We start from the raw sequence: 27,147 nt of genomic DNA, 5'->3' as shown, positions 1-27,147 counted from the left end.
TTCCCCCCTTTGGGCCCCACACCTCTTTGCCATGCTGTGCCCTAGAAACAGGGGCCTGTCTTCCAGGTCTTGTCCCTGGTAACGATCTGGATTTCTCTGACCAAAGCCCTTCTCAGCCTGATCAGGAGCCCTCTTTGGCCTCTCGGTCCCTGTCCTGGTGCCCCTGGGGCCTTCTGTGCCGCCTGCCGCCTGTAGCCTGTAGGAATTTTTTGGAATTCCTAATCGCTCTTGGCCTCGGTGATTGGCTGCTCAGCTCTGACCCCACTTGGGCTGCTGCCTGGTTGGATAAAAGGGGAATCTCCTTGGGGCTCCAGAGCATTAGACACCAGAGGGGGCACCTGGGACCAACTTCAAGAGGAGGGGAGAGAGGAGGGGGGGTGGGGGGGAGGAAAAATCGGCTCGGGCTCTGCCCCTCCAAAGCACCCGGAGATGACAGGGAAAGCCGGGGAAGCGCTGAGCAAACCCAAAGCCGAGACTGTGGCCAAGAGTAACTCGGGGGGGAACCCACCCAGGTGCACGGGTTTCGGCATCCAGGAGATTCTGGGCTTGAACAAGGAGCCACCCAGCTCACATCCACGGGCCGCCCTGGACAGCTTGCCTACCGGGCACCTGCTGACCGCCCGCTCGGTACTCAGCCCAGCTGGCGTGGGGGGCATGGGGCTCCTGGGGACAGGGGGGCTCCCGGGCTTCTACACGCAACCCACCTTCCTGGAAGTCCTGTCCGACCCCCAGAATGTCCACCTGCAGCCCTTGGGCAGAGCCTCGGGGCAGCTCGATACCAGCCAGACTGCCAGCTCAGGTAGGAGTCGAGCAAGAAGGGATGGATGATGGCTGGGGGAAAAGGGGAGATGGAGGAGAGCCTGGAGAACTGTCCATTCCCCGCCCTTGGAGTCCCTCCCCATGATAGGCAGAAGAAAAAAGTTAGTGGCCCATAAAGTGGCCGGAACTGGGGGAACCGAGACCTCGGCTTCGAGCAGGGGATCCCAAGGATCCCACTTCCCAGTATCCCCAGTATCCATCCGATCCCCACCCTGGTGGTCTGCCCGAGCTCAGCCCGGGCCCCCTCTGATCGCCCGCCAACAGGAACCGCTTCACAATTTTTCGGGGTCCCGGGATAGGCCCCCTCAAACCCGGACGCCGCCTTTCGTTGAGGTTCGGGCGGGCAGCTCCGGGTGCAGGGCCAGGGAAGGAGAGAGGACTCTGGGTGCCAGAGCTCGTTGGGGGTTTCAGAGGAACGGAGCCCGACGCTCGAGGAGCGCGGATCTCTTGGGGCAGCTCCCAGACGTCGCGGTTCATTTCCCGGCCACGGCCCCTGCAGCCAGGGTTCTGAGGAACAGGCAGGCAGGGGGTGAGAAAAGATTTGGGAGGGAGCCCCATTCGTTTGCTGGAGGGGAGCGGGCCCGGCGGCGCCACTCCGGGGACTGCGGAGCCCCAAACTGCTGCGGGCTACGCTAGAATCTACGACTTCCTTGCCTTACTGCTCACCCAGAGCCCCGAGTCCGGAGTTCTTATCCCCCCTCTATCGCACCCCGCCTTTTTTTATTGTTATTGTTAGCTTAAATGACCAAAAATTTCTCTTCCGAAAAAATAAAAATCAACGAAAACTGGCCCGAAATGTCACCTTCTTCCAGCCCCCACCAGTTAAAACAAAAACCGAAAAACTCTCTGATGGGAAGCATCTAACCTTCAATAACCAACCCCTATCTTCATGAATGAATTAATTTTATTTATTTATTCTCAATAAGCCAGTTCTGGCTCCTGGACTGTGATGCATCTCAGCTCTGCTCGGATCTTGGCCTCCGCTACTCTTCCCCACCCCCTCCGTTCTTCTCCTTCCTCTCCCCTCCAACAAGCGGGGTGCTGCTCTGCCCAGACGCCTAGTTTTCATTTCTAGTCTCCCCTCTAGCTTCTTTTCTCTTTCTCTGGTTTTCCGTTTTCTTGATTTCTTTCTTTTTCCAGCCACGAAATGTCGGGCCTTCAATGTAGTTCCCTTGTAGAGGTGACCCTTAGAGGGTGAACCTCTTGCCCCGATTCCAACCCCATTCCTGCTCTCCTCTCCTCTCCCCCTCGTTTTTCACCTGTCCAAACCAGGTTTTCTTGCCAGTGGTTCCTGGATCTTTCTGTCCAACTTTTCTGCGTGTGTGTGTGTGTGTGTGTGTGTGTGTGTGTGTGTGTGTGTGTTGAAGAGGGAGGGAAGAGGACACAGAGCCAGGGCGCTCCCTCTGCTCTCTGGGTCTCCCTGGGGGCTCGGGGCGCAAGCCCTCTTTCCCTCTCCGCCGGCCCTCGCTTCTCCCTTTACTTTCCTTATCCCTCCCTCCTCCGAGTTTTTCAAGACACCTTGGGCTTCTTCCTTTCCATTCCTTTTCTATCGCAACAAAACCAGCAAAAATCTTTTTAAAAATCTGCGTCAGGCACGGGAGTGTAAGACGCATCCCTCCCAACCGTTGTGGGGATAGCGGTAGAGGTAGGGGTGATTCCAAGGCAGATCGCAGCCCTCGGGGCCCAAAGTCTAACCCCCTACTCAACAACCACTACTAAACCAGAGCAAGGAGGCGCGATCCCCCATGGTGCTGCATGTCCCTTCTTCCCCTTTTCAGATTCTGAAGATGTTTCTTCCAGCGACAGAAAAATGACCAAATCTTCCTTAAACCAGACCAAGAAACGGAAGAAGAGGCGGCACAGGTAAGGACCACTCACTCACTAGTCGCATACTGCTATGGCTCAGATCAGACCCATACAGTAGCTACCTCCTAGCTCTCTCTTCCTTCAGGACTTAGTCTGTCCTCAACCCCACCCCGCGTTCTGCACCTCGGTTCCTTGGGCAAAGGCTCCTGGAGTGGAGAGGAGCAGCCTGGGGTTATTGGGAGAAATGTGGTGCTCAGACAGCCAGGAGTGTGGGGCAGAGTCGGGGCAACGAGGAGCTGGGGGCCCTTCCCGTGTTTTCGTTGTCTTTTAGATCCGAAACGAAACTGGCAGAAATCCGGGTCCTAGACAAAGTGCAAATGGGGAGAGCAGCCACCTAGATTTTAGTGCGTCAGCATATTATTCAGATCAGCACCAGGTTCTCTGCTCCCTCCAAATCCACTCCCCCTTTCAACTGAAGCTGGCTCCTACGCCTCCCGGCTGCCACAACATAGCAGGGGCTTCCTCCTACAGGGTGCCAGGAAAGCGACTGGATCCCAGTTTATAATCTTCCAGGACCCATACTATCTCTTCCTTCATCCTTTCCTCATCACTAGATGCTCCCCTTCTATTCTCCCAATCTCCTTTTAACCTTAATTCTTTCTCTCTCCCTCCTTCCCCACTCTCCTTATTACTCTCAGTCCCCTTCCTGTTTTCCCCTGGCTTCCTACACCTCTAGATTATGCCTGATTCTATTCTTTCTTCCTCTCTCCACCTCATCCTAGCAATCCCATTCTTTCCCATCTACTGGATTTCATTCTCATGTTTGGTATCTAGGCTATATAACCTCTCTCCTATTTGTCCTCTGGTCTTTTGCCCTTTGGAAATTCCATTTTCTATCAACATCTCTCTTTTTAAAAATACATTTTATAGTTGCCTTTTGTCTTAATATCACAAACATTTCCCACTCCCACCTGCTCTAAACTAAGTTCTATTTGGTACAATTAGCAAAAACAAAACAAAACTACCCCATATATACAATATTCTGCCCTAGTAATCCCTGATGTCATTGCTATGAAGAAGATATTCCTATTTCTTCTTTAAAAGTTGCTCTCAAATGGAATCCTCTCTAGTAAACCCTTGAATAAGTATAAACCTGCAGTTTGTCCCCAAAATGACCATATGGGCTCCTTTCAAGTGGCTTCTCCTTTGGCCCAAAGCTATTTTCTGAATCTATCCTAATCTAGTCTTCTGTTTTCTGTCAGAATTTTATGTTCCCCCAATATCCTACCTACCTAACACCCCCTCTCCAATTTTGCCCTCATGTCTCTTTAGGATGAGAGGAATAAAGGAGATGAAGGTACTGGATCAGAGTTAAAGCTAACTACCACTGAATAAATGGCATCCGTGTTTTGCAAGCTCTCAAACCAGTATCTAACATTAAAAAAAAAAACAAAAAACAAAAAACAAGTTTATCCTCTGGGTGCTCCTATGATGATCCTTATATTTGCAGTTTCTCTCCTTTGCTCTCCCTCTCTCCCTCCCCCCCCCCCTTCTCTCTCTCCCTTGCTCTGTCTGTCTGTTTCTCCTCCCTTCTCTCTTTCTTTCCACATATTAGATCCACCTAGATAAAAATGGAAGATCTGTTGGAGATCGTTAGGGAGTCTTTCATGTCCTTTATCTTGGTCTTAAAGTATAGAAATTCCAAGAAATCTGCTTTAAAATTAAGGGCTATCATGAGATGGATTATCTTTATAGATATTTTGAAAGACCCTTGAACCTGGAAATTAACCTAAACAACTACAATTGTCCCCAAACAGTCACTTTCGTTAGGGGAGTGAGTTCTCTCTCATCGGAAGTCTTTAATTCTGTGATTTCTAGCAAGGTACTCCACTTCCCCACCCCTGAAAATTATTTCCAAAGCGTTGGAATCTGAGGGAAGAGATTAGAGAACAAGGAAGGATTGCCAATTGCTGACACTTTTGTTTTCATTAATTAAAGTAAAATTTCCCTTTGCTCCTCTGATTTAAGGATGTTCAACAAAAGAAAATGGGCGGCAGTCGGATCTTTATCTCTTAGGGATAATCCAGGTTCTAACCAGACACCTCTCTTGACTCGGGGTGGGGGAGGAGGGATTGGGAACAATCAAAGCCAGATATAGGGAATGGAAGTAGATCCTCCGAATGTGGATCCCTTCAGTTGCCCAAAGATTCTTCAGCTCCTTTAAAAATGCAAACTGAATTCTTTTGCAGATTAGTGTAGGATTGCATTTTGAATAATACAAGGATCCATTCTAGGATTTGGGTCACTTGTGGAGAGGATCACTATGTACTGGGCAGTTAGAGGACTTGGGTCCAGGCTAAAGGAAGAATCGGGATTGGTGTTAGTGGAGACTAGACTTGGATTTAAGGAACAGCCTTCAAAATCAAATGGATTTCGGGAGTCAGGGTTCTTGGATAGTCCTATCCACCTCTGATCCTCTCTTTGACCTTGGCCAGATGGTATGACCTGTGCTCATCCATTTTAATAATTACAAAAGGGAATTGTATTTGGGGTGATTTATATTGGTAAGACCCTCCAGTGACTATCAGGGAGTAAAGAGAAATGGAACAGAAAGTAGAAGACTTTCAAAATGCCAAGGAATTTACCTTAAGCATTTAAAAACAGGAGGAGAGGAGAAACAATTTAGGGTCACACCAGTAACTTTCTAATAAACTGATTTTTTTCTTCCTTCTCAACTATTCCCCAACAATCTTAAATCGATCTCTGACCCACTGTCCACTGTCTTGCATGAAGCATATCCTTAATAAGTGTTTATTGAATTGAGTTGAAAACAAATGACTACGTTTGTGATTTTCCTTTGAGAGAAACTTTATTTCCTTGTTTGAGGAGAAGAGGATAGGGAGTTCAAAGTGTTTTTAAAGTCCTGTAGTAGATCTATGTTGATCCAATAGAATTCCAATGGCATAAAGTACAGAATATTTTTTAAACAGCTTCAGCATTTGAAACTTAACTTAACTTTCAATGTTCATTGTTGAACAGCATCTAGGTAAATGTCCCCTGGAAACAGTCATGATAGCAGAACCTGGAGAAGGAAGAGGTTGTGCCTGTCATAGGACAGGCAAAAGCAGGTTGAAGTTCTTCCTTGGAAGATCACAATATACTCCCTCTGTACCCTGGGTGCTTGAGGATACTATAGAGAATAGGAGTAGTGGAAGTGTCTGGATGGAAATTCCAGGAGGTAGTCTGTCTTGGAAAAGAGAAGAAAGGGACAGCTAGGTGTCTCGGAGGATAGAGAAACAGACCCCGAGATGGGAGGTCCTGGGTTCCAATCTGACCTCAGACACTTCCTAGCTGTGTGACCCTGGGCAAGTCACTTAACCACAATTGCTTAGCCCTTACCACTCTTCTGCTTTAGAACATATAATTGGTATTGATTCTAAGACAGAAGATAAGGGTTAAAAAAAAAAAGAGGGGAGATGGAGTATATGGTCAAGGGAATGTGATCTCTGATTCATCAAAGGAACTGATGATTTGCAATTTTAGGGAGCCCAGTGAGAAGAAAGTAGAGGGAAAAGATTAAAAATTAATAATGCTATAGTGTTTAAGTCAGGCTAAAATAGTATGGGGAAAGAGAGGAGGGAAGATAGTAGATGAGAGACTGTAGGATGTATTTCTTGGTTTGCAGCAACAGTGAGAATATAAGAAATCTCTGAGCTTTGAAAGGATTCAAAGAAATGCTTGTTGGATGCATGAATTATATCTGTAAGAGGATAGAGATTAATAGATCTATTTGCCTTTCTCAGTATGTGGAGTACTTTTTGAAAAGCCTTTCTGCAGGATCTAAGAATTCTCTCTGCTATATATCTTCGAAGATACCTTTCCTAGAACAAACACAGAATGCCTTCAAAATAAAATGACAAGGGAGGTGGCTAAGTAGCTCAGTGGATTGAGAGCCAGGCGTAGAGATGAGAGGTCCTAGGTTCAAATCTATCTCAGACACTTGCTAGCTGTGTGACCCTGGACAAGTCCCTTAACCTCTCTTGCCTAGCCTTTACTGTTTTTCTGCCTTAGAACCATTGCACAGTATTGATTCTAAGATGGAAGCTAAGGATTTAAAGAAAAGAAAATGTCAGAGGCAGCTAGGTGGTTCAGTGGATGGAGAACCAGGCCTAATGACAGGAGGTTCAAATCTGACCTCACACACTAGCTGTGTGAACCTGGGCAAGTCACTATTATAATCCCCATTGCCTAGCCCTTACCTCTTTTCTGCCTTAGAACCAATACTAAGTATTGATTCTAAGATGGGAAATGAGGGTTTAAAAATAAATAAAATACAATGTCATTGGCAGGTTCAAATAGAACAAACAACATGCTACACTGAAGGGAGATGTTAGGGTCCAATGACAGAAGTTCAACTGTGTGCTTGCCTTTCTGTGTATGCATAATTCTATGTACTATTTCTGGGTAGAAGGAATAGAAGGGGCTGAGTCTTTGTCCTTCAGAGTAGAGCATCCTGGCTATTTTGGACCTATGTAGGACTATCGGCTATACTGCCTTGGCTTCTCCATTGGAAGTAGATGTACACTAGATAACCCCAACACTAAGCAAAGCAATCCTTCTCTGAGGGAGCCAGGTAGCATAGAACATAGAGTTATGAAACAGGAGTCAGGAAAACCTAAATTCAGATCTTTCCTTGGACCCTCAGCAGTGTGACTCTGGGCAAGTATTCACTTCTGTCTGCCTCAGTTTCCTTACCTGTAAAATAGGGATGATCATAGCACCTACCTCACAGGAATGTTGTAAGGTTAAATGAGATAATATGTGTGAAGCACTCTGCAAAACTTACAGGGCTATATAAATGCTAGATATGATTATCATAATCATTATTATTAATGCTGACAGTGCTTTTGTGTTTCTTTGTGTGGGGTAAAAGGGAGAGAAGGGGCTAGAGAGAGTCATCAGTCTAACTTAACGTGCTTTATATAAATGCTAGTTATTATTGCTATTATTTATGTTTTGTGTGAGATATATATATGTGTGTGTGTGTGTATATCTATATATCCCAGATCAAAGTGCTTACCAGATCTGGGTGAGGGAAAGAGAAAGGGAGACAATTTGGATTGTGTAACTTCAGAAAACTTATGTGGAAATTTGTTATTATAGGTAATTGGTAAAAAAATTAAATAATAATAAAATTACTATTATTATCATTATCATTATTACTGAAGATGTTTTTATGTTCCTTTGGAGGGGAAAGGAAAGGCAGGAGAGAGTTGCCAGTCTAATTGACAACTGATAACTTCTATTAGTCACTATTATTATTATTATTACTGAAAGTGTTTTTGTGCTCCTTTGGGGAAGAAGTAGTAGAAGGGAAAAGGAAGGGCTGGGGAGGTTCATCAATCTAATTGACAACTGATAACTTATATGGCGTCCTCTGCTCCCATAATCTTCACCAAGTTTTGTTTCCCCTAGGACAATTTTTACGTCCTATCAACTGGAGGAGCTAGAAAAGGCATTCAACGAAGCCCACTACCCAGATGTTTATGCCAGGGAGATGCTGGCTATGAAAACAGAGCTTCCTGAAGACAGGATACAGGTAACCCACTTCCCAGACTTTGTTCCTTCCTTCCCTCTAATGTTCCAACCCATTCCACTGGGTCGGAATGTGGTGCTGCTTTTCATTCTCCCATGAACCGCTCTAAAAAAATCCCTCTTTGTTTTCTATATCCATATCTATGGTAGTCGATGTAAAAGTAATGGTTGATGAGTATCTCAAGAAGCCAGGTGGCTTGCAGAGTGGAGAGGGTGCAGGGATTGTAGTAGAGAAGAACTGTGTTCAAATTTGACCTGGAACTTATACTTAGACCTGGAATGGACCAGCTTCCTTATTTTAGGGATGAGGAAACTGAGGGTTGGGAAAGTTGTGACTTGTCCAAACTAGTAAGTGACCCAGTTGGAATTTGAACTCAGGTTCGAAAGCCTGTCCTCTTTCCACTGTACTTTCCATTGTAGATCCTAGAAGGAAGCTAGGATGGTACAGTGGATAAAGAATTGGGCTCGGAGTCATGAAGACATCTTCCTGAGCTCAAATCTTGCCTCAGACACTAGCTGGGCAACTTTGGGCAACCCAATTTTACTTCAGTTTCCTCATCTGGAAAATGAGCTGGAGAAAGAAATGGCAAACTACTCTAGGATCTTTGCCAAGAAAACTCCAGATGGGGTCATGAAAAGTTGAACATGACTGAAAAATGACTCAACAACATAATAGACACTAACTGCATAGCCCTGGTAAGTCTCAGTTTCCTCATTTGTAAAATGAAAATAATAATAGCACCTTCCTCATGGGGTTGTTGTGAGTATCAAATAAAATAACCTAGTTTGCATGTTTTAAGTGGTTAGTTAAATGAATGAATGAAAAAGCAGTCCTTTTCCTTTCCTTAAGGATATTAGGTTCTAATATAGGAAACTGACACATATTTGGATAAGATCTTCAAGAGTTATTGCATGGAATAGCTATAGCTAGGAAGTGACATTTGGGGATTGGGGGAGGGAAATGAGAACATGCAGTCCCAGTGGGTGATGTCTTCATGGCAGCTGTTATCATTATCATTAAGGGACATTTTATTAAAGTTAGCAAGCATTTATTAAACACCTACAGCATATTGTGGGATGTAAGAGCTATAAAAACATAATCCTTGCCCTCTGAGAGCTTACAGTACAGTTGAGGAGACATGACTAATACAGCTATCAAAAAATATAATTTGTGAGGGGGCAGCTGGGTAGCTTAGTGGATTGCGAGCCAGGTCTAGAGACACTAGGTCCTAGGTTCAAATCTGGCCTCACACCCAGCTGTGTGACCCTGGGCAAGTCACTTGACCCTCATTGCCTAGCTCTTACCACTCTTATGCCTTGGAACCAATACACAGTATTGACTCCAAGACAGAAGATAAAGGTTTAAAAAAATATAATTTGTGGAAAAGACAGCCTGGGCTACAGACAACTTGAGAAGAGAGATATTGATGTGAGTTCTTAGCTTGCCTTCTGATCTGCAGTTATAGGGCACCTGATGGTGTGTGACAACCTCAGGATATGTGGTTGTGGATGTGCCCTAGATCATGTGTGAAAAAAGGGCTGGGAACAACTCTGGGGATACCTGAGGCTAATGGAATTTATCTTGTGATGGTTGAATCTCCAGCTGAGAACAGAGCTGTGCTCTTGCCCTTTCTTACTGTCCTCATCCTCTTGGAAAAGGGTGAAGTTTCGTTCCTGCCTTTCCCACCTAGAGGGATCCTCTCACTCTCTCCTAAGCTAGCCCAGAACCCTGGTTCTCCTGGCCTCTGGTTCCCTCTCAGGAAATTGCAGGCGATCACCTACCCTAGTGAGTGGTCCTTTTTCTAGTAGCCAAATGTGCTGGACCATTCTAACAAGCTGGAATAGGGACCTCTTTAGCATCGATGGAATCAAGATCCCTTTAGCATTGATGCAGGGTACCACCATGGTATAAAAATCTACTTTAGTGGAGGATGAGGTATAAGCATGGTGTTTGATAATTCTCTGGGTAAAAAACCAGGCCATGCATACCATTTCCCCAAGTCTATCCCTTACCCCTCGTACCAGGCAGACAAATAATCCTAGTCCCCAGGGGAAGTACCAAAGCTAGGGATGAATTCAGTGTGTGTATTTGCATTCCGAGCAGTCTTGGAGTTGCCTTGGATGGATTTCAACCTTGAATGGAAAAGAGTCTTATCCTCGTAATTGTGACATAGTAGCTACTCCCAAGGGACTGCCATTGTAATGTTTTGTCCCTGCACCCATTCATTGTTCTGAATGGCTGGGTTCTAACTAGAGAATGACTTCTCCAAGATTCACTCCTCAACTGAACCTTCATTTAGGTGGCATAGCAAACAGAAAGCAGGACTTGGAGTCATGAGAAACCTGAGTTAATAATCTGACCTCAGCTACGTGACCAAATAGGCAAGTCACTTAACTGCTGTCTGCCTGAGTTTCCTCATCTGTAAAATGGGGATGATAATAGCACTAACCTCCCAAGGTGATTGTAAGGATAAAGTGAAATAATATTTATGAGGTACTTTGCAAATCTTAAAGTGATATACAAATGCTATTATTATGATGTCTCCCAATTATGTTTTATTGGAAAAATAATTTTATTCCCTACCTAATACAGGGAGCTAGAGGTGGTGATAAGGACTTAGAAAGGCAGGTCAGTTTTAAAACTGGTGACTTTGGAAAGCTGATTGTTAAATTTTGTGTGAAATTTTCAATGTGAATATTTACACCTCATAAATCAGTACATATTACAAATTAGGGCTTTATCATTTTGTTGATATTTTTTAGACTTAAGTGATGGATAAAATGTTAATAAGGCAGATTAAATTTAAAAGTGTGTCTTGTAGATATTTTTCCATGTGCAGATACAATTGTTAAATATTTACCACGTAGCTGTATGACCCTGAGCAAGTCACCTAACTCCAATTATCTAGCCTTCACCCTTCTTCTGCCTTGGAACTGATTCTTGGCATTGATTCTAAGACAGAAGGTAAGGGTTTACATTTTTTTTAGCAATATACCCTTGCCAGCTTGTCCAGTGCTTGACTTTTCTATCAAGGGAGAAGCGTTATTTCAGAGCGAAGTGTACAGAAAGACCTCCAGGGTAGGTAATTACAGGCTTATGGGAATGATTGACAGATTCCTTTGACAGCTTCTCTGATTGGTACCACTGACCTGTGGGTAAGCAACTTGCTCATTGCATGGATGATTCTAAAATCTTAAAGGGACCTTGAGGAAGTCCTGAGCTCGAGGATTTTAGGAAAGGCTGCAGACAATTCAGTCACTATTTCTTAGTTATAAGCTCTCACTCTGTCACGCTCTCATTACTAAAATTTGATTATTCTTTTGCCACTCAGTTGATCTGTTTGATCCAATTCAATTCAATGAACATTGATTAATTTAAGCACCCACTATGGGCAAGACACAGAAGTGGGTGCTAAGCATATAAAGATGGAAAATTGCGCCATTCCTGTTCTCAAGCAGCCTATTTTCCAATAGAAAGGACAAGACAAGCAGCAAGGTGGCTCAGAGGATGGAGTCAGGAGGACCTGGGGTCAAGTCTGGCCTCAGACATTTCCTAGCTGTGTGACCCTGGGCAAGTCACTTAACCCCCATTGCCTAGCTCTTACCACTCATCTGCCTCAGAACTGATATTTAGTATTGATTCTAAAACAGAAGGTAAGGGTTTATTGTGGATTTTTAAAAAGTCTGATAACAGTGTAGAATATGATGAGGGCAAAGGAGAAGCCTCTGTAAAGATGTTAAAAAAAAAGAAATTTGAAGAGGGAGAATTTCTTTTCAATTGGGTGAATGGGGTGGGAAGAATCTGGAAAAGCTTCATAGAAGATGTAATTCTTGAGCCTGATAAACTAGTCTTTTATTTTATTTTTTGCCCAAAAAGAATGATCTCTCCCTGGCCTCATACACAACTGGAGTCATATCATATTACTGTGGCTATTGTCAATCAGTCAGGCAACTAGAATTTATTAAGTATTTGCTGTTGTGCTAACTGTCCTTTGTGGTGGTTGTCCAGTTGCACCTGACTCTTCAGGATCCCGCGGACCATTGGGCTCCACACCCTTCTGTTGTCCACTGTCTCTCAAAGGTTTTCCAAGTTCATGTTTGCTGTTTCCATGGTACTATCTATCCATCCCATCCTCCGCTGTCCCCTTCTTTTTCTAGTTTTCTTACATCTTACTCCCTTCTCATATACTCTGCGGTCCTGTGGCACCAGCCTCAGAACTGGTGTCTCGTCTCCAGTGAGTACTTAATGAATGCTACATGAATTGACCTTCCAGATTCGGAAGGCTTTTCAAGTCGAATATAGGATTTTTAAATTTAAATTTTATTTTACTTATTTAAATTTATTTAAAATATTTTCTGTTTCATTGAGAAGGTAATAAAGAACCTCTGGAGTTTATTGAATGGGGAGCAGGGAGCAATATGGTCAGACCTACCTTTTTAGGAAAATCAATTTGACAGCTTAGTGAAGAATGTATTGGTATGGAAAGAGAAGAGGCAAGAAGACCAATTAGGATATTATTGCAAGGGGCTGCTAGGATGCACAGTGGATAGGGCATCAGGCCTGGTGTCAGGAGGACCTGGGTTTAAATCTGGCCTCAGACACTACCTAGCTGTGTGACCCTGGGCAAGTCACTTAACCTCATTTGCCTAGCCTTTGCTCTTCTGTCTGGAAGTTGTTCCTAAGACAGAAAGTAAGGGTTTGTTTTTTTTTTAAAGACACTATTGTAATAGTTCAGGCATGGAGAGATAAGGTCCTGAAACAAGGAGGTGACAATGTCAAGGAAAAGAAGAGGTGTGACAAAGGTGCAAAGGACAAGATTTGAAAACCAGATGGATATGGGTGGGGAGCAATGACAAAGTTAGGATTCAAGAATTTAACCTAGATGGTGACCACGACGGCCTGGGGGAATGGCATTACACTAAATGGTGATAGGGAAGTTAGGAAAATGGGGAGATTGGGGTGGGGGGATAGAATAATAATGAGTTTAGCTTTGGATATATTAAGCTTCAGATATCTTTGAGATATCCAGTTCAAGATGGTGTATATAAGTAGCTGGAGATTGGAGACTAGATTTTTTTTGAGGATAGGGAAGACATTTGTTTTACATTTATAAAATGTAATTTTTTATATTTTTTATAATTTATAAAATATAAAAATATATTTATAGATAGTAGGGAAGCCAGTAGGCAGAAAGGGATTGAAGTTAAGTAGGAATGATAGAGGGTAGCTAAGTGGCAAAATGAATAAAGCACTGGGCATGGAGTCAGGAAGACCCATCTTTCTGAGTTCAAAGCTGGTCTCTGATACTTACCAGCTCTGTGGCCCTGGGCAAGTCACTTAACCTTGTTTGCTTTAGTTTCCTCATCTGGAAAATGAGCTAGAGAAGGAAATGGCAAACCACACTATTTTCTTTGCCAAGAAAACTCCAAATGGCATCAAGAAAAGGCAGATATGACTAAAAACTGATTGAATAACAATGACAAGTGATAGTAAATTGATTAGTGAGATTGCCTTGATGAAGTGAGGGTCCAATTGGTATTAAGTAACATAAACTTGTACACGGTATTAACTCTAAGATGGAAGGTAATAATTCTTAAAATGTTATTTACCTAAAATACTTAAATATTATTTTAAAATATTTCATTTATGTTGTACAGAGGTTTTTGTTTTTTTTTTAAATAAACTTTTACCTTCCATCTTGGAATCAATACTGTGTATTGGTTCCAAGGCCCAAGAGTGGTAAAGGCTGGGCAATGGGGGCTAAGTGACTTGCCCAGGGTCTCACAGCTGGGAAGTGTCTGAGGCCAGATTTGAACCTAGGACCTCCCATCTTTAGGCCTGGCTCTCAATCCACTGAGCCACCCAGCTGCCCCCATGGACAGGGTTTTTTAAAAAGCATTTAGTACACATTGGACATCTAGGGGACACAGTAAATTGAGGAAAAAGAGCTGAGGAAGAAAATGGCAAACCACTCTAGAATCTTTGCCAAGAAAACCCAAAGTGGGGTCATGGAAGAGTTGGACATGACTGAAAGCTGACTGAACAACATAAATGATGTGTTCAAAACACTATGTTTTTTTTAAACCCTTACCTTCCGTCTTGGAGTCAATACTGTGTATTGGCTCCAAGGCAGAAGAGTGGTAAGGGCTAGGCAATGGGGGTTAAGTGACTTGCCCAGGGTCACACAGCTGGGAAGTGTCCGAGGCCATATTTGAACCTAGGACCTCCCGTCTCTAGGCCTGGTTCTCAATCCACTGAGCCACCCAGCTGCCCCCTCAAAACACTATGTTAACATGAACAAGGATGTTGAACACTTTTGGATGATGGCAAGATCAAAATATGACTTCCTTTGTTTTGGTCCTCTACCCATGGTAGGGTAGAGTTGAAGAATCGGGAGGAAGAAATGGGGTGTTTGAGAGAGTATCAATATATATGTTAACATCCCCTAGTATGAAGGCTAGAGTTGAGGAAGTGAAGAATAAGCCAAGTACTGAACTCCTTGAAGATGGAAGGAGAGTGTCTTGTTGCCCTCCAGTCATCATGATCATGGCGGTAGGGTTGGGGTTTGATGGGTAGCAGAGACTCTACACCATGAAGCATGGCTACCCCATTTGATGGTGGTGGCATCAGTGGCATCAGGACATAGATCTAGACTCACATGTTGCTTGAGTCTCTGCCTCCCTCAACACTCCCATCTCTCCACCAATCACATATATCATATACAATCACACTTGAACATAGTAGACAAGTTGACTGACCATATACCTACATATCATTAAGACTGAATTAATTATGTTTAGGATTGTTGGGATAGTGCTTGAATAGCTGGTTGGACAAATTCTCCTGAATGTAAAAATGGCCTTTTCCATGCCAAGAACTAAACTGTAACCATACTAAAAGTGCAGCTAGGTGGTAAAGTGGGTAGAGAGCTATGACTTGAATTCAAATTCAGTCTCAGACACTATCTGTATTGCAAGATTCTGAGCAAGTTACTTAACTTCTGTTTGTCTCCATTTCCTTATCTAAAAACGAGTTGTAAGGATAAGATATTTGTAAAGCATCCTGTAAACCTTAAAGTACTCTCTAGAGGCTATTTATTATAATTACATATGAGTAGACAAGGGTTCACCCGCCCTTGAATGGGAGGATTTCAGGGAGGGTAGAGAGTGAGTTTGGGGCCTTCATGGGTTATATTATACTCTCCATATGAATTCTTCCCCAAACCAGGGAGCCAGGTGGAGAAGAGGGAAGGAGATTCTAGCTGTCTGAAGTGAACCAAGATTTTTCTTAACCCTTAGATCCATGCTTGTGAACCTATGGTACACATGCCAGAGCATATAGGAATGGGCTCTTCTCTTCCCCTTCTTCACGCATGCCCAAAGACATTTCTCACATCACTCTCCCCTCTGCCCAGCAATCCATTGAGAGTGCTTCCTCCCTCCCCTGTCTGGGATAAAGGGTGGGGGGCTCACATACAGAGTGAGGGTTGCAGTTTGGGCACTCATTCTCGAAGATCTCTAAAAGGTTTGCCATCACTGCGTTAGACTATAAGTAATTATACAACATTAGTGGCTTTAGCTCACTGTGAAGTCCTTAGATTCGATTTTTCAGTCTTTGTTTTCCTGGGGTGCTCTAGAAAAGTTAAGACAAGTCTGAGAATAGTTTTACAGAGGGGAGAACAAGGACCTTCCAGTCCCATTCCAACATATCCCTGAGATTCCTGACTATGGGAAAATTCAGATCTTGAGTGAGTGATAGGACTAGAGGTCAGAACAATTGTCAGAGGCTTCAGAAACTCATTCAATATTTCAAGTATTAAAAGAGAAAGGATTATGCAGCACCTAACTGAATTCTCCAGGACATTATAAAATTAACACAATATTTCAAAGAGCTTTGGAGATTTTTGCAGAAAGTTTTTGGCATAGGATGGGAATACGAGAGAGATTTTTTTTTTTAATGAGAAGGCTGAGATCTGAAATGAGGATTAGTTGGAAGCTGAGACTGGAGATCAGTTAGGACCGGAGAGGTGCCAGAGGGATTGAGGAGACAGGAAAGGAATGGTACTTTGCTATTTGTTTTCTATTGCAACTGAATAACAGCTTTGGGTAGAGTGGATCTTCTACTATTTAATTCAACCCGTTGGGGTGAGGTCTGAGGGGAAGATGCCATTTGTAAGATGTTTAAAGGGCACCAGAGATGGAATGTGGCTAAAAGAAAACAGAGGGGTTCTCGGGACCTAAGGATCCTGCCAGAGTAATCTCCATGACACTCCAGAATCCTTGAACAACTGCTTCTAATCAGAGATCAGTGGTAACTCACTATGAGCATGGAAGGATGACTAGAAAAACAGTTATCAGTAACAGCCCTGGATAAAATGGTTGAAGAATCCACCAGTCTGATAAATAATTATCGATCCCAGCATCAGCTATTGTGCACCCCTGCATGATGGCACTGAGACCAAAATGCTTTGTTCACTCCTTCTCTCTGCTCCAGAGGGCAGTGAATTGTACCAGGCTCTGGGACTAAACCCAAATCTCCAAGCAGAATTGTATTCTAGAGGGAGAAAGGCCTTCTGCCACCAGCCAGAGTAGAAAGGAGGGACCTTGAAGAGGCAACAGACCTTATTACCTCTTAGAGCTAATGTAGGGTTCTAGAACTTCCTAGAGGGGGCTCTTGAGAATCTGATGGATATGAGGACTACTGAATTCTATATATAACTTGTTAGTCTAGGGTAGAGGGAGAAGGGATGGGGAGGAGATAGGTGAGGGGAGGATGATGTTTAAGTCTAAGGGGAGAAGAGGATTTATCCAAATAGGGTCCAAGGGTTAGAGCTAGGAAGGGACCTTTGAGGTCCCCCTTCATGTTACAAATTGAAAAAATGGATTCACCCAAAGTCTCACAGGTTGTAAGTGGCAGAACTGAAATTTGAACCTGGATCCTCTGACTCCAGATTCAGTGTTTTTTTTTCTCAATTACTATGCTGTGTGTCTTCCATGACAGACAATATGCCTTATAGGCAGCATGATGAATTGTGTACCAAGTTAAAATCCTGCCTCTCATACTTCACTTAACCACTTCCAGCCTCAGCTTCCTCATCTGTAAAATAGGAATAACAATAGCACCTATTTTCCAGGGTTGCTGTTGGCATCAAATGAGAAAACATATACAAAGTAATATATAAATGCTAGCCATTAAGTCATCTGAGCCTTAACCAAATCTGCCATGCTTGAAAGATAGGGGAATTTGGGGGGTCTATGACTATCCAGGTCTGAAGCCAAGCCTAGTTTTAACTCAGTTGGTATCAGAGAAAGGAATAAAGAAAGTAAAACTTTGGGGCAGCTAGGAGGTACAGTGGCTAGAGTGCCAGCCTGAAGTCAGGAAGACTCATCTTCCTGAGTTTAAATATGGCCTCAGATGATTACTAGCTGTGTGACTCTGGGCAAGTCACTTAACCCTATTTGTCATAAGAGGGAAAAAAGGTCAAATCTTTTCCTAGTTACTTAATGTTTTTTCCATTTGAATGAAGTCAAGGGATGTGGTAGGAGTACCCAGAGTGAAGAGAAGGCACTTCTGAATCCATTCAGAGGGGAATCATGCCACCCGCCCCATATGGCATCACTGGATTTCACATTCAGTGAGCAAGGCTCAAATCCTAGCCCTGCCACTAACCCGCTATAAGAACAGGGACAAGTCACTTAACTCAGGATTCTCATTCAAAAAATGAGGGGGCTGGACAATACGCTCTAGATTCTAGAAGGTGCCATCCAATTCTGAAAGCCTCTGACCTTTATCAGAAGAAAATGCTGTGATTAGCGATGCAGCCCATGTCCCACCTTTTATGGGTCTCATCTTGCTTCATCTCCTTTTTATACACCTCATAGAAAGGGCTGTCACTGTTAAGACTAACAATAACCCTGAATGGAGGGTAATCAGAGCACTCCCTGATTGTGATGGAAGCAGCACCGATTTCCAGAATCTGCCTCAAGGAAAGAATGGGGAAGCAAGGTGCAAGCTTAGCTAGACAGCTTGGATGTGAGTCTGCTGGTGGTTAGGGAGCCAAAGCATTCCCATATCTAAGGCGCTGGTCTTTGCTAACAGTGATGGAGTGATGGAGGACTGCAGGCTTCAAGGATCATTTGGAGGCCAAAGCTATCCCTGTGGGATCAGCCCGTGTTTGCTCCTTCTTATTAAATCTTTTGGTGTGCCCCTAGGGAAAGAAGCCCTTCACACTTTTCCTTAGCTCTGGGTTTGAGGATGGGGTGAGAGAGCCGAATGCAAAATCTTACTCAGTGTATCAGAAATCTCAGGGCCCCAGGTCAGCCCCCATCACATTTCCAAACTTTGTTACCTAAAAAGAATTACAGGATCTCTAACCCTAAGAGATCCTGCCTGATATAAGGTCTAGGGGGTTGGAAATGAATTTCCATTGTAACAATAATAAGAATCTTCAATGTATTAAGGAGTGAGAATAATTAATAGTGTTATGTTAGACAGCTACTTTTCTCTTTTGGTTCCTTGAGTTTTGTGGTTTTCTTTTGATTTTACAAATACATTTCCCTTCTCTGGTCTTTGTGAAGAGAACAGTAACAGGAAGAATTTTTAAAAATTGAGTCCTAGTAGCAACTCATTTGTAACTTGTAGACGAGAGTTGCCTTTGTCACTGAGACATTAAGTGACTTGCCCATCTTCGCAGTTATGTGTCAGCCACAATGTTCTCCTTAGCTGTTCAGTTCCTTTCTTTCCTTTCTTTCCTTCTTTCTTCCTTCCTTCCTTTCTTTCCTTCCATCCTTTGTTTGCTTTCTTTCTTTTCCTTCTTTACTTCCTTTCTCTTTCCTTTCTTCTTTTCCTTTCTTTCCTTCTTTCTCTTTCTTTTCTTTCCTTCCTTCTTTCTTTCTTTTTTCCTTCCTTTCTCTTTTTCTTCCTTTTTTATTTCCTATTCCTTCCTTCCTTTCTTCCCTTCCCTCCTTTGCTTTCTTTCTTTTCCTTTTTTATTTCTTTTTTCCTTCTTTCCTTCCTTCCTTTCTCTTTCCTTTCTTCTTTTTCTCTTTCTCTTTCCTTTCTTTCCTTCCTTCCTTCTTTCTCTTTCTTGTTTCCTTCTTTCTTTCTTCTTTTCTTTCTCTTTCTTTCTTTATTTCCTATTTCTTCCTTCCTTTCTTCTTCCTTCCTTTTTTCTTTCCTTTCTTTTTCTCTCTTTCTTTCTCTTTCCTTTCTTTCCTTCCTTCTTTTTCTTTCTTTTTTTCTTTCTTTCATTCATTCTTTCTTTCTCTTTCCTTTCCTTCCTTCCTTCTTCCTTCCTTCCTTCCTTCCTTCCTTCCTTCCTTCCTTCCTTCCTTCCTTCCTTCCTTCCTTCCTTCCTTCCTTCCTTCCTTCCTTCCTTCCTTCCTATGTTTGTCTTTCTTCTTTATTTTCCTTTTTTCTTCCTTCCTTCCTTCTTTCTTTTTTTACTTCATTTTCATGTAGAGTCTTCTTGGCAAAGCTACTGGAGTGATTTGCCATTTTCTTCTCCAGCTCACTTTTTAGATAAGGAAACTAAGGCAAATAGGGTTAAGTAACTTGCCCATGGTTACACAGGTAGTTAGTATCCGAGGATGAATTTGAACTCAGCTCTTCCTCACTCCAGTCCAGTACTCTATCTACTATGCCATCTAGCTGCCCACAATATTCTTCTATTGGGTAGATAAATACTGGTATAAGAGGCCCATTGCTGGCATGAGATAAGTCTGGGAGACTCAAGAATATACAACAGCCATATTGTAGAATATGTAGCTAGGTGGCATGGTAAATAGAATGACAGGACAAGACTCAGGAACACTCATCTTCTTGAGTTCAAATATGGCCTCAGACACTTAGTTGTGTGACTCTGAGCAAGTCACTTCACCCTGTTTACCTCAGTTTCCTCATCTGTAAAAAATGAACTAGAGAAGGAAATGGCAAACCATTTGCTAAGAAAACCCCAAGAGGATCATGACCAAAAAACAACCGCTCAACACCAATAAGTGTAAATGTGTGTATGTTTGCAAGAGTGAGAGGAATGGGTGACAAGTCCATTTATCCAGGTTCAGCCTTCGTGCTACATGAAGATCGAAAAACAAAGATAGACCTCGCCCTTAAGGAGTCTTCATTCTCCGGAGGGGATGCATCATATATGTCTGTTGGAGAGAATTACATGAAAGAAAAGTGACTTGAGCTCAGTAGGAAAGAAGCCTTAGTCCTGTCAGTCCTTGTGATTCACCTGGACATGAGGGAAATAATGAGAAATTTGAGAGTACTAAGCTACCACCTGGTGGCTATTGGAGTCTACACTGACAGAAGGTTTAGGCCTGCAAACTGCTTTGCTGAAATATGGTGTCAGAAATGCTGAGTGGGATTTGGTATGTCAGGGTACTAAATCATGCCAACAATGAGGTTAAATTAATCAACTTCTAGCCTGAGAGGAAAGTGGCTGCTGGAGAGTGAGGAAGCCCCACTAATAATGCAGAGGCAAAATGGCTGCCAATACTTTGCCATACGGAAGTCCTAAGAGCTAAATCTGGCTGTGGGATGTGGGCAAGAGACTGTAGAGAATCAAGAAATTGTGTCTCCCAAAGGAGGCCCAGCTTTTCCGGTGGGTGGGGAGTAAAGGCATCTGTGTTTAATGGCTTTTACACTCTGATAAGGCCTCCAAGGTTATTCTTGGGGAAGTCGTTGAGACTCCTCAACCAGTGGTTGGTCATTGGCAAGATGGTATCTCAAGAGAAAATATAGCATGTGGGGATGTTGGGCTATTAGTGCCCAGAATTTACAAGTTGTGTTCAGGTCTTGAGGGAACAGCTAGCTAGTAGTGGTTATGTCAAATATCCACAGTAGAAGGTGGATTGATTTTCTAGCAAAGGAAAGAAAAAAAACAGAGAGAAAGAAAGAGGTAGGCAGAGATGGATGGGGTGGGGAAGAGGGATAGACAGAGAGAGAAACAGAGATAGATACAGAGAGGGAGAGAGAAGTGGGGAAAGACAAGAGAGAGGGAGGGAGAGAAACAAATGAGAGAGACTGGAATGATGGTAGAGAGGGAGACCGAGACAGAGGGAGAAAGAGGAAGCAGGGAGGGAGAAAGAGGGGGGAGAGAGAGAGAGAGAGAGAGAGAGGGAGAAAGACGTGGGGAAAGACAAGAGAGGGAGGGAGAGAAACAAATGAGAGAGACTGGAATGGTGGTAGAGAGGGAGACCGAGACAGAGGGAGAAAGAGGAAGCAGGGAGGGAGAAAGAGGGGGGAGAGAGAGAGAGAGAGAGAGGGAGAAAGACGTGGGGAAAGACAAGAGAGGGAGGGAGAGAAACAAATGAGAGAGACTGGGATGGTGGTAGAGAGGGAGACAGAGACAGAGGGAGAAAGAGGAAGCAGTGGGGGAGAAAGAGGGGGGAGAGAGAAACAGAGATAAAGAGAGGGAGAAAGAAGTGGGGAAAGACAAGAGAGAGGGAGAGAAACAAATGAGAGAGACTGGGATGGAGTGTGTGAGAGGGAGACAGAGACAGAGAGGGAGGGCAGAGGAGAGAGAGAGAGAGAGAGAGAGAGAGAGAGAGAGAGAGAGAGAGAGAGAGAGAGAGAGAGAGAGAGAGAGAGAGACTGAAGAAAAGCAACACCTATGGTGTCCTCTATGGGAAGTATGCATGTCTGCTTCCATGGTTGAGGGTATCCTCTGTGACCAACTATTGGTATTTGGAGGCAGAAGTTTCTGACTTGAAACCATGGAAGATGAATCACATTTGAGTGATGATAACAATTAGCATTGCTCTTTAAGACTTTAACAACTTTCCCCAAGACAACCTTGTAAGGTAGGTGGTACAAATAATATTATCAACATTTTACAGATGGAAAAACTGAGGCTTAGAATGTCTTGCCCCGTAGTCAATGTCACAGCTGGGATTAAGACCCAAGTCGCAGGGGTCATCGAGGTGGCTCATTGGATAGAGAGCCAGGCCTGCAGATGAGAGGGCCTAGATTCAAATTTGACCTCAGACACTTCATAGCTGTGTGATTCTGAGCAAGTCACAACTCCAATTGCCTAGTCCTTACTGATCTTCTGCCTTAGTACCAATAGATGGAAGGTAAGTATTTTGAAAAAAAAAAGGTATTGAAGGGCTTTGTGGGCATACGTTGGGCACATTACACATAGACATGTTTGCACTTTGGTGCCAACTAATAAAAATGCTGTTTGAAATTGTAATATTTGAAATTCCAAGCCAGAATATGGTGTACTCGTCCAGGATCCTCAAATAGGAGATCTTGGAGGAGACAGAAGACTTTAGCCACAGGCAGTATCTTGAAGGAGAAAGGTCCTGTCATTTTTTTTTGGTCAACCCATCACTCGACCCTCCTACCATCTGACTGTTGTTCCCAAGGCCCCATGCTATGTATCATTCCTACTCTAATCCAGAAGAATAAAGCAGAGGTTGAGGCAGAGAGAACAGGTAAGTGCCTTCATTAATTCCTCACCTCTCTGCATATGCTCACATCCAAACAGAGTTTCTAGGACTCACTCCATGTTTAAAAATCTAATCTGATGGGAAAGAAAAACTTTAGAAGTACTCAGGGTAGATATCTGTTCCCTTGGCGACTCCTCTCCAGTCTTGGCTTCCATATCCCCTTTGCTTGACCAAAAGGAAACCAGTTAGACCACCTACGTTTCTTCCCTGCATCTGGCCCCAGTTGAGAGTTTGGTAGGTCAGATCTTGGTATTGCAGGTCCATGTAGCTGAGCAAACATTTGTTAAGCATTTATTCTGTGCAGGTCACTGTTCTAGGTATTGAGGTTACAAAGATAGATATGGCACAGACGGTCCTCTTAAGGGGCTTCTATGGCTCTGGATGGTTCCCAGGTTGAAGTTTCAGTTGGCACGGAGTTCCTCAGGAAAGCATCTCAGCAAAATAGAATCTTGCCCTGAAGGCCCAGGCTTATTCCAGCTAAAGTTATGAGGCCCAAGAGGATAACTGGGCTCTGAACATTTCCCAGACATGTTATCCAGCCTTCTCCTAAAGCCAGAATTTCCAGGCCCCAAGGAAATCCTGAGTCTTTACCCCTATTATAAAAACATCATTGATCCAAGTAGAGGATCCTGTTAGAGCAGCTGCTGAGCATTGATTTGGCTTCTACTAGAGTGTATCTGGATAGTTCCCCTCTTGCCATCTTTGTCCCTAATGCAAACTGGGGAGAAGCTGATGGGTCTGTCCTGAGGCACAGCTAAGTGTAATGAGTCAGAAAGAGAAAGAGGCTTTAGAAAGAGGAGTGTCAAGCTCACTTTGCAGCTAGAGAAACAGAGACAACCCATCTTCCCCAGGCACTATGATGGAAAAGTGCTTTTAGCCAATGCTGGGGTTGTGAAGAGGTATCCACTTCTTTCTTTCTTTCTTTCTTTCTTTCTTTCTTTCTTTCTTTCTTTCTTTCTTTCTTTCTTTCTTTCTTTCTTTCTTTCTTTCTTTCTTTCTTTCTTTCTTTCTTTCTTTCTTTCTTTCTTTCTTTCTTTCTTTCTTTCTTTCTTTCTTTCTTTCTTTCTTTCTTTCTTTCTTTCTTTCTTTCTTTCTTTCTTTCAGCTGATGCAGTGAATAAGAAATATCCATCACAGGACCTGAAATATATGTAGATTTCAAGTCCAAAGTGGTCTCTAAAGCCATCTAGCCCAACCTCCTCATTTTTACAGAAGCTAGGGCCTATCCAGGTTTATCCAAAGTCAGAGAGGTAATGAGTATCAGAGATGAAATATAAACTCAAGACTAATTAATTCTAGGGCTAGCTTTGTTATCCCTCTACCATGATGCCTCCAGAGCAGTTGTTTATGAGGTGTAATTTGGTGGGGCTCAGAAGCAGGCCCCACTCACCCACTTATACACGATAATAGAGATTTCTCATATACTATAGTCAGTCACGCCTTAATAGCTCACGTTTGTTGTTTAATCACTTTTTGGTTGTGTCCAACTCTGCATGACCCCTTTTGGTTTTTTGTTTTTTTTTTGGCAAAGATACTGGAATAGTTTGCCATTTCCTTCTCTGGTTCATTTTTACAGATAAGGAAAATGAGGAAAATAAGGTTATGTGATTTGCTCAGGGTCACACAGCTGGTAAGTGTCTAAGGCCAGATTTGAACTCAAGAAGAGGAATCTTGCTGACTTCAGACCCAGGCTCTATCCAGTGTACTACCCAGCTACCCTGGCTTACATTTACATAACTTTACAGTTTACAAAATATTTTCTTCCCTATAGTCTTGTAAGATAGGCAGTAGAAGTCCAAGCATCCCTCCAAAATCTTGACTTTCCCCATCATGGGTTGGCATAAGAAATTAAATGGGGATTTGGGGGACGTTTTGCAGAAGCCATAGATGACACTCAAAAAGATGACATAGAAAAAAAAGTTTAGAAACTCAGAAATACATAAAGTATATGTATAGTATTATATGATGTCAATGTGTTTTATCATTTAATACAATAAATATATGCAATTTCCTTTTAAATTCAAAATAAGTAAAAAGTTAAAGTTTGCAGAAAGAACACAAAACCCAAAAATTTTTAAACATATTTTCTGGCTTGCAGGGATGCTGTGCCTCTAAGAGCCGAGATGTGGAATGAATACCTGTATTAATGATCAATAAGTCAGTGACCTGTAATTTTCATTGTAGGAACTCTCTCCAATGAAGCAGATCAGCCCAGTCTATTAGTTATAGTATTGGAGAATTTTGTGAGGCTCCGAGATGTTAAGTAATCTATCCCTGGGTCACCCAGCTAGAATGTGTGACCAAAAAGCAGGATCTGAACCCTGATCTTCCTCCCTCCAAGATCAGCATTAATCAATTAAACCAAGCTACTTCCTAGTGCAAATATGACATATGAGGAAACTGAGGCTCAGAAAAAAATGAAATGATTTGCCACAATCACACAACTATTGTCAGAGACGTGATTTGAATCAAGGTCTTCTGTCTTCCAATCTGACACTCACAAATATTGGTGGGGGGTTTTGGGGGATTTCGGGAATTGAGAGTAGAGGGGATAAAAACTTTGGGTGTCTTAAGCTGTGGACAGAGCACATAAAATGGGGGGGGGGGGTACGAGTCAAAGAAAGATCATATGGGGGAGCACTGAAAACAGATTTCTGTTTAGAAATTTTACCAGAAATGGCCTGGCCTCCATCTAATACAGGAGTTCCTAACCTTTTTAGTATCCTAGACCTCTTTGATAGCATGGGATATATATAATAGATAGGTAGAAAAAGAGATAGAGATAGCTAGATATAGTACTATCATCTCTTCTCAGAATAATTTTTAAAATAATTAAAGGAAATGCTATTTGGTGAGGATCAAGATATATTTTTTTTTCCATTCACATTCCTGGACTTGACTCCTAGAAATCTATTTATGGACCCCAAGAAGGTCCTGATACAGTAGGTTTACTCAGGCCATACTGATAAGAGTCCGCAAGTCTGGGTGAGTAGAACATTTATATATATTTTTCATAATAAATCTCTAGTTCTTTCTCATTTGAGTTCTCATCAAGAGACTGCCAGGGGTGATTGGCATGAAGCTGTGCTAGATTTCAAAAGATAGCGTTGTTCTCCTCCCCCCCCCCCCCCCCAGCATTGAGCATTCTGTTGTGGAACCATCTTAGTAGAAATATAGGGCAGAAAATGCGGAGGCTGGGAGATAAAGGGAGGTCAGGCCCATAAAGAAGTTGAAGAAGGGCACTGATGGAGAAGCCTTTGGCAAGTACTCAATACCTTGGGTTGGCTGCTTAACCCTTTCCTGAGCCCACCTCACAGAGCAAGACAGAGCTAGGTAAGAGCAGAACAGTGGGAGCCAGTGGAGACTTAGAAGCTTCATTTACTCAGAAATAAATTTATGTAGCAGCCAGGTATACTGGAAAGAGTCCAGGGAGCCCTGGTTCAAATTCCAGCTCTGATATTTACTGCCTAGATAATTCAGTTACTTTAACTTCCTTGAGCCTGTTTCCTCAGAGGTAAAATGACGGATTTGGACTGGGTGAACTCAGATCTTTTCAAGTTAAATATCTGGGATCCCGTGATTTTTTTACTGGTAGGTAATCTGAGTACGGTCTCTAAACCTGATATCTGGAGTGGTGTCGGGGTGGGGGCTTAGCAGCAGCCTCTGGGACTAAATTTAGGGGCTGTGGGACCAAAAAGAGTGCCCCACCTTTTGAGCGGATAGACCACCCAGTAGCGTTCGGTCACCCCCTGGGATGTAACCCCAGTCGCAGCCAGGGTTCTAGCCATTCCTCTTTTCGAGATAGTCTCGGGTTAGTTTAGCTCCTCCAGGAAACAAGATTAACTTTTGTGAACCGTGGGTAGGGGCACCTCCGTGTGGCGTTCTCTCAGCATTGTAAGGAAGAGAGAAGTCTGGGCGGGGGGAAGAAGAGTCAAGGAAAGGGGAGGAATTTTCTCTCCTCTGCTACCCCAATCCTTTTCAGACTACCAGGAAAAAGCCAAAAACATCCTTGCGATTCATCCCTCGTGCTGGGATGCTGGGAGCTGTCAGTGGTCTTACTCCTCCACCTGCTGGCGTTGGCAGGAAATGGAGTATTTGTGATGATTGCACCAGTGGCGTCCACACAACCCACTCGTTCGTTTTTCCCCCTGGTGCTCGGTGGGGCAGAGCCCTCTACTGGCTCACTCAGCTCTGCATCCCCAAGAAGGGGGATGGGGTGAGGTGGGGTGGGGTGCTCTGTGTGCTTATGTGTGTGTGTCCGGGCGCAGGGAGGAAACCCAGTGTTTGCATCCATCCACCCCCCAGGGTCTAGGCTCGGTGGGTGAGTGCTGCTGCCGCCTTTCTTCCTCCTCCTACCCCCCTCTCCCCGCCCCACACCGCTACCCGCTACCCCCCTCCTCCCCGCTAGGGTAGCAGCAAAGAGTTAAACTGTCAGCTCCCGCGGTGTTAAACAGGTGTCAAAGGCGCCTCC

At 43.5% G+C, this 27,147-nt stretch overlaps 1 protein-coding gene across 1 annotated transcript in view; it reads left to right on the top strand.

The window, feature by feature from the left end:
- Positions 1 to 429: 429 nt before the first annotated feature.
- Positions 430 to 27,147, top strand: part of VSX2 (visual system homeobox 2) — a 32,167-nt gene continuing 5,449 nt past the window's right edge. The window contains 3 exon segments of the mRNA XM_056820867.1: positions 430 to 799; positions 2,598 to 2,682; positions 8,101 to 8,224. Coding sequence (XP_056676845.1) covers positions 430 to 799; positions 2,598 to 2,682; positions 8,101 to 8,224 — 579 coding nt within the window.

Source organism: Monodelphis domestica, chromosome 1 (genome assembly GCF_027887165.1).
Source record: "Monodelphis domestica isolate mMonDom1 chromosome 1, mMonDom1.pri, whole genome shotgun sequence".
In the NCBI taxonomy this organism is placed as follows: Eukaryota; Metazoa; Chordata; class Mammalia; order Didelphimorphia; family Didelphidae; genus Monodelphis; species Monodelphis domestica.
The sequence above is the reverse complement of the archived record's forward strand: the minus strand, read 5'-3'. Positions and strand labels throughout refer to the sequence as shown.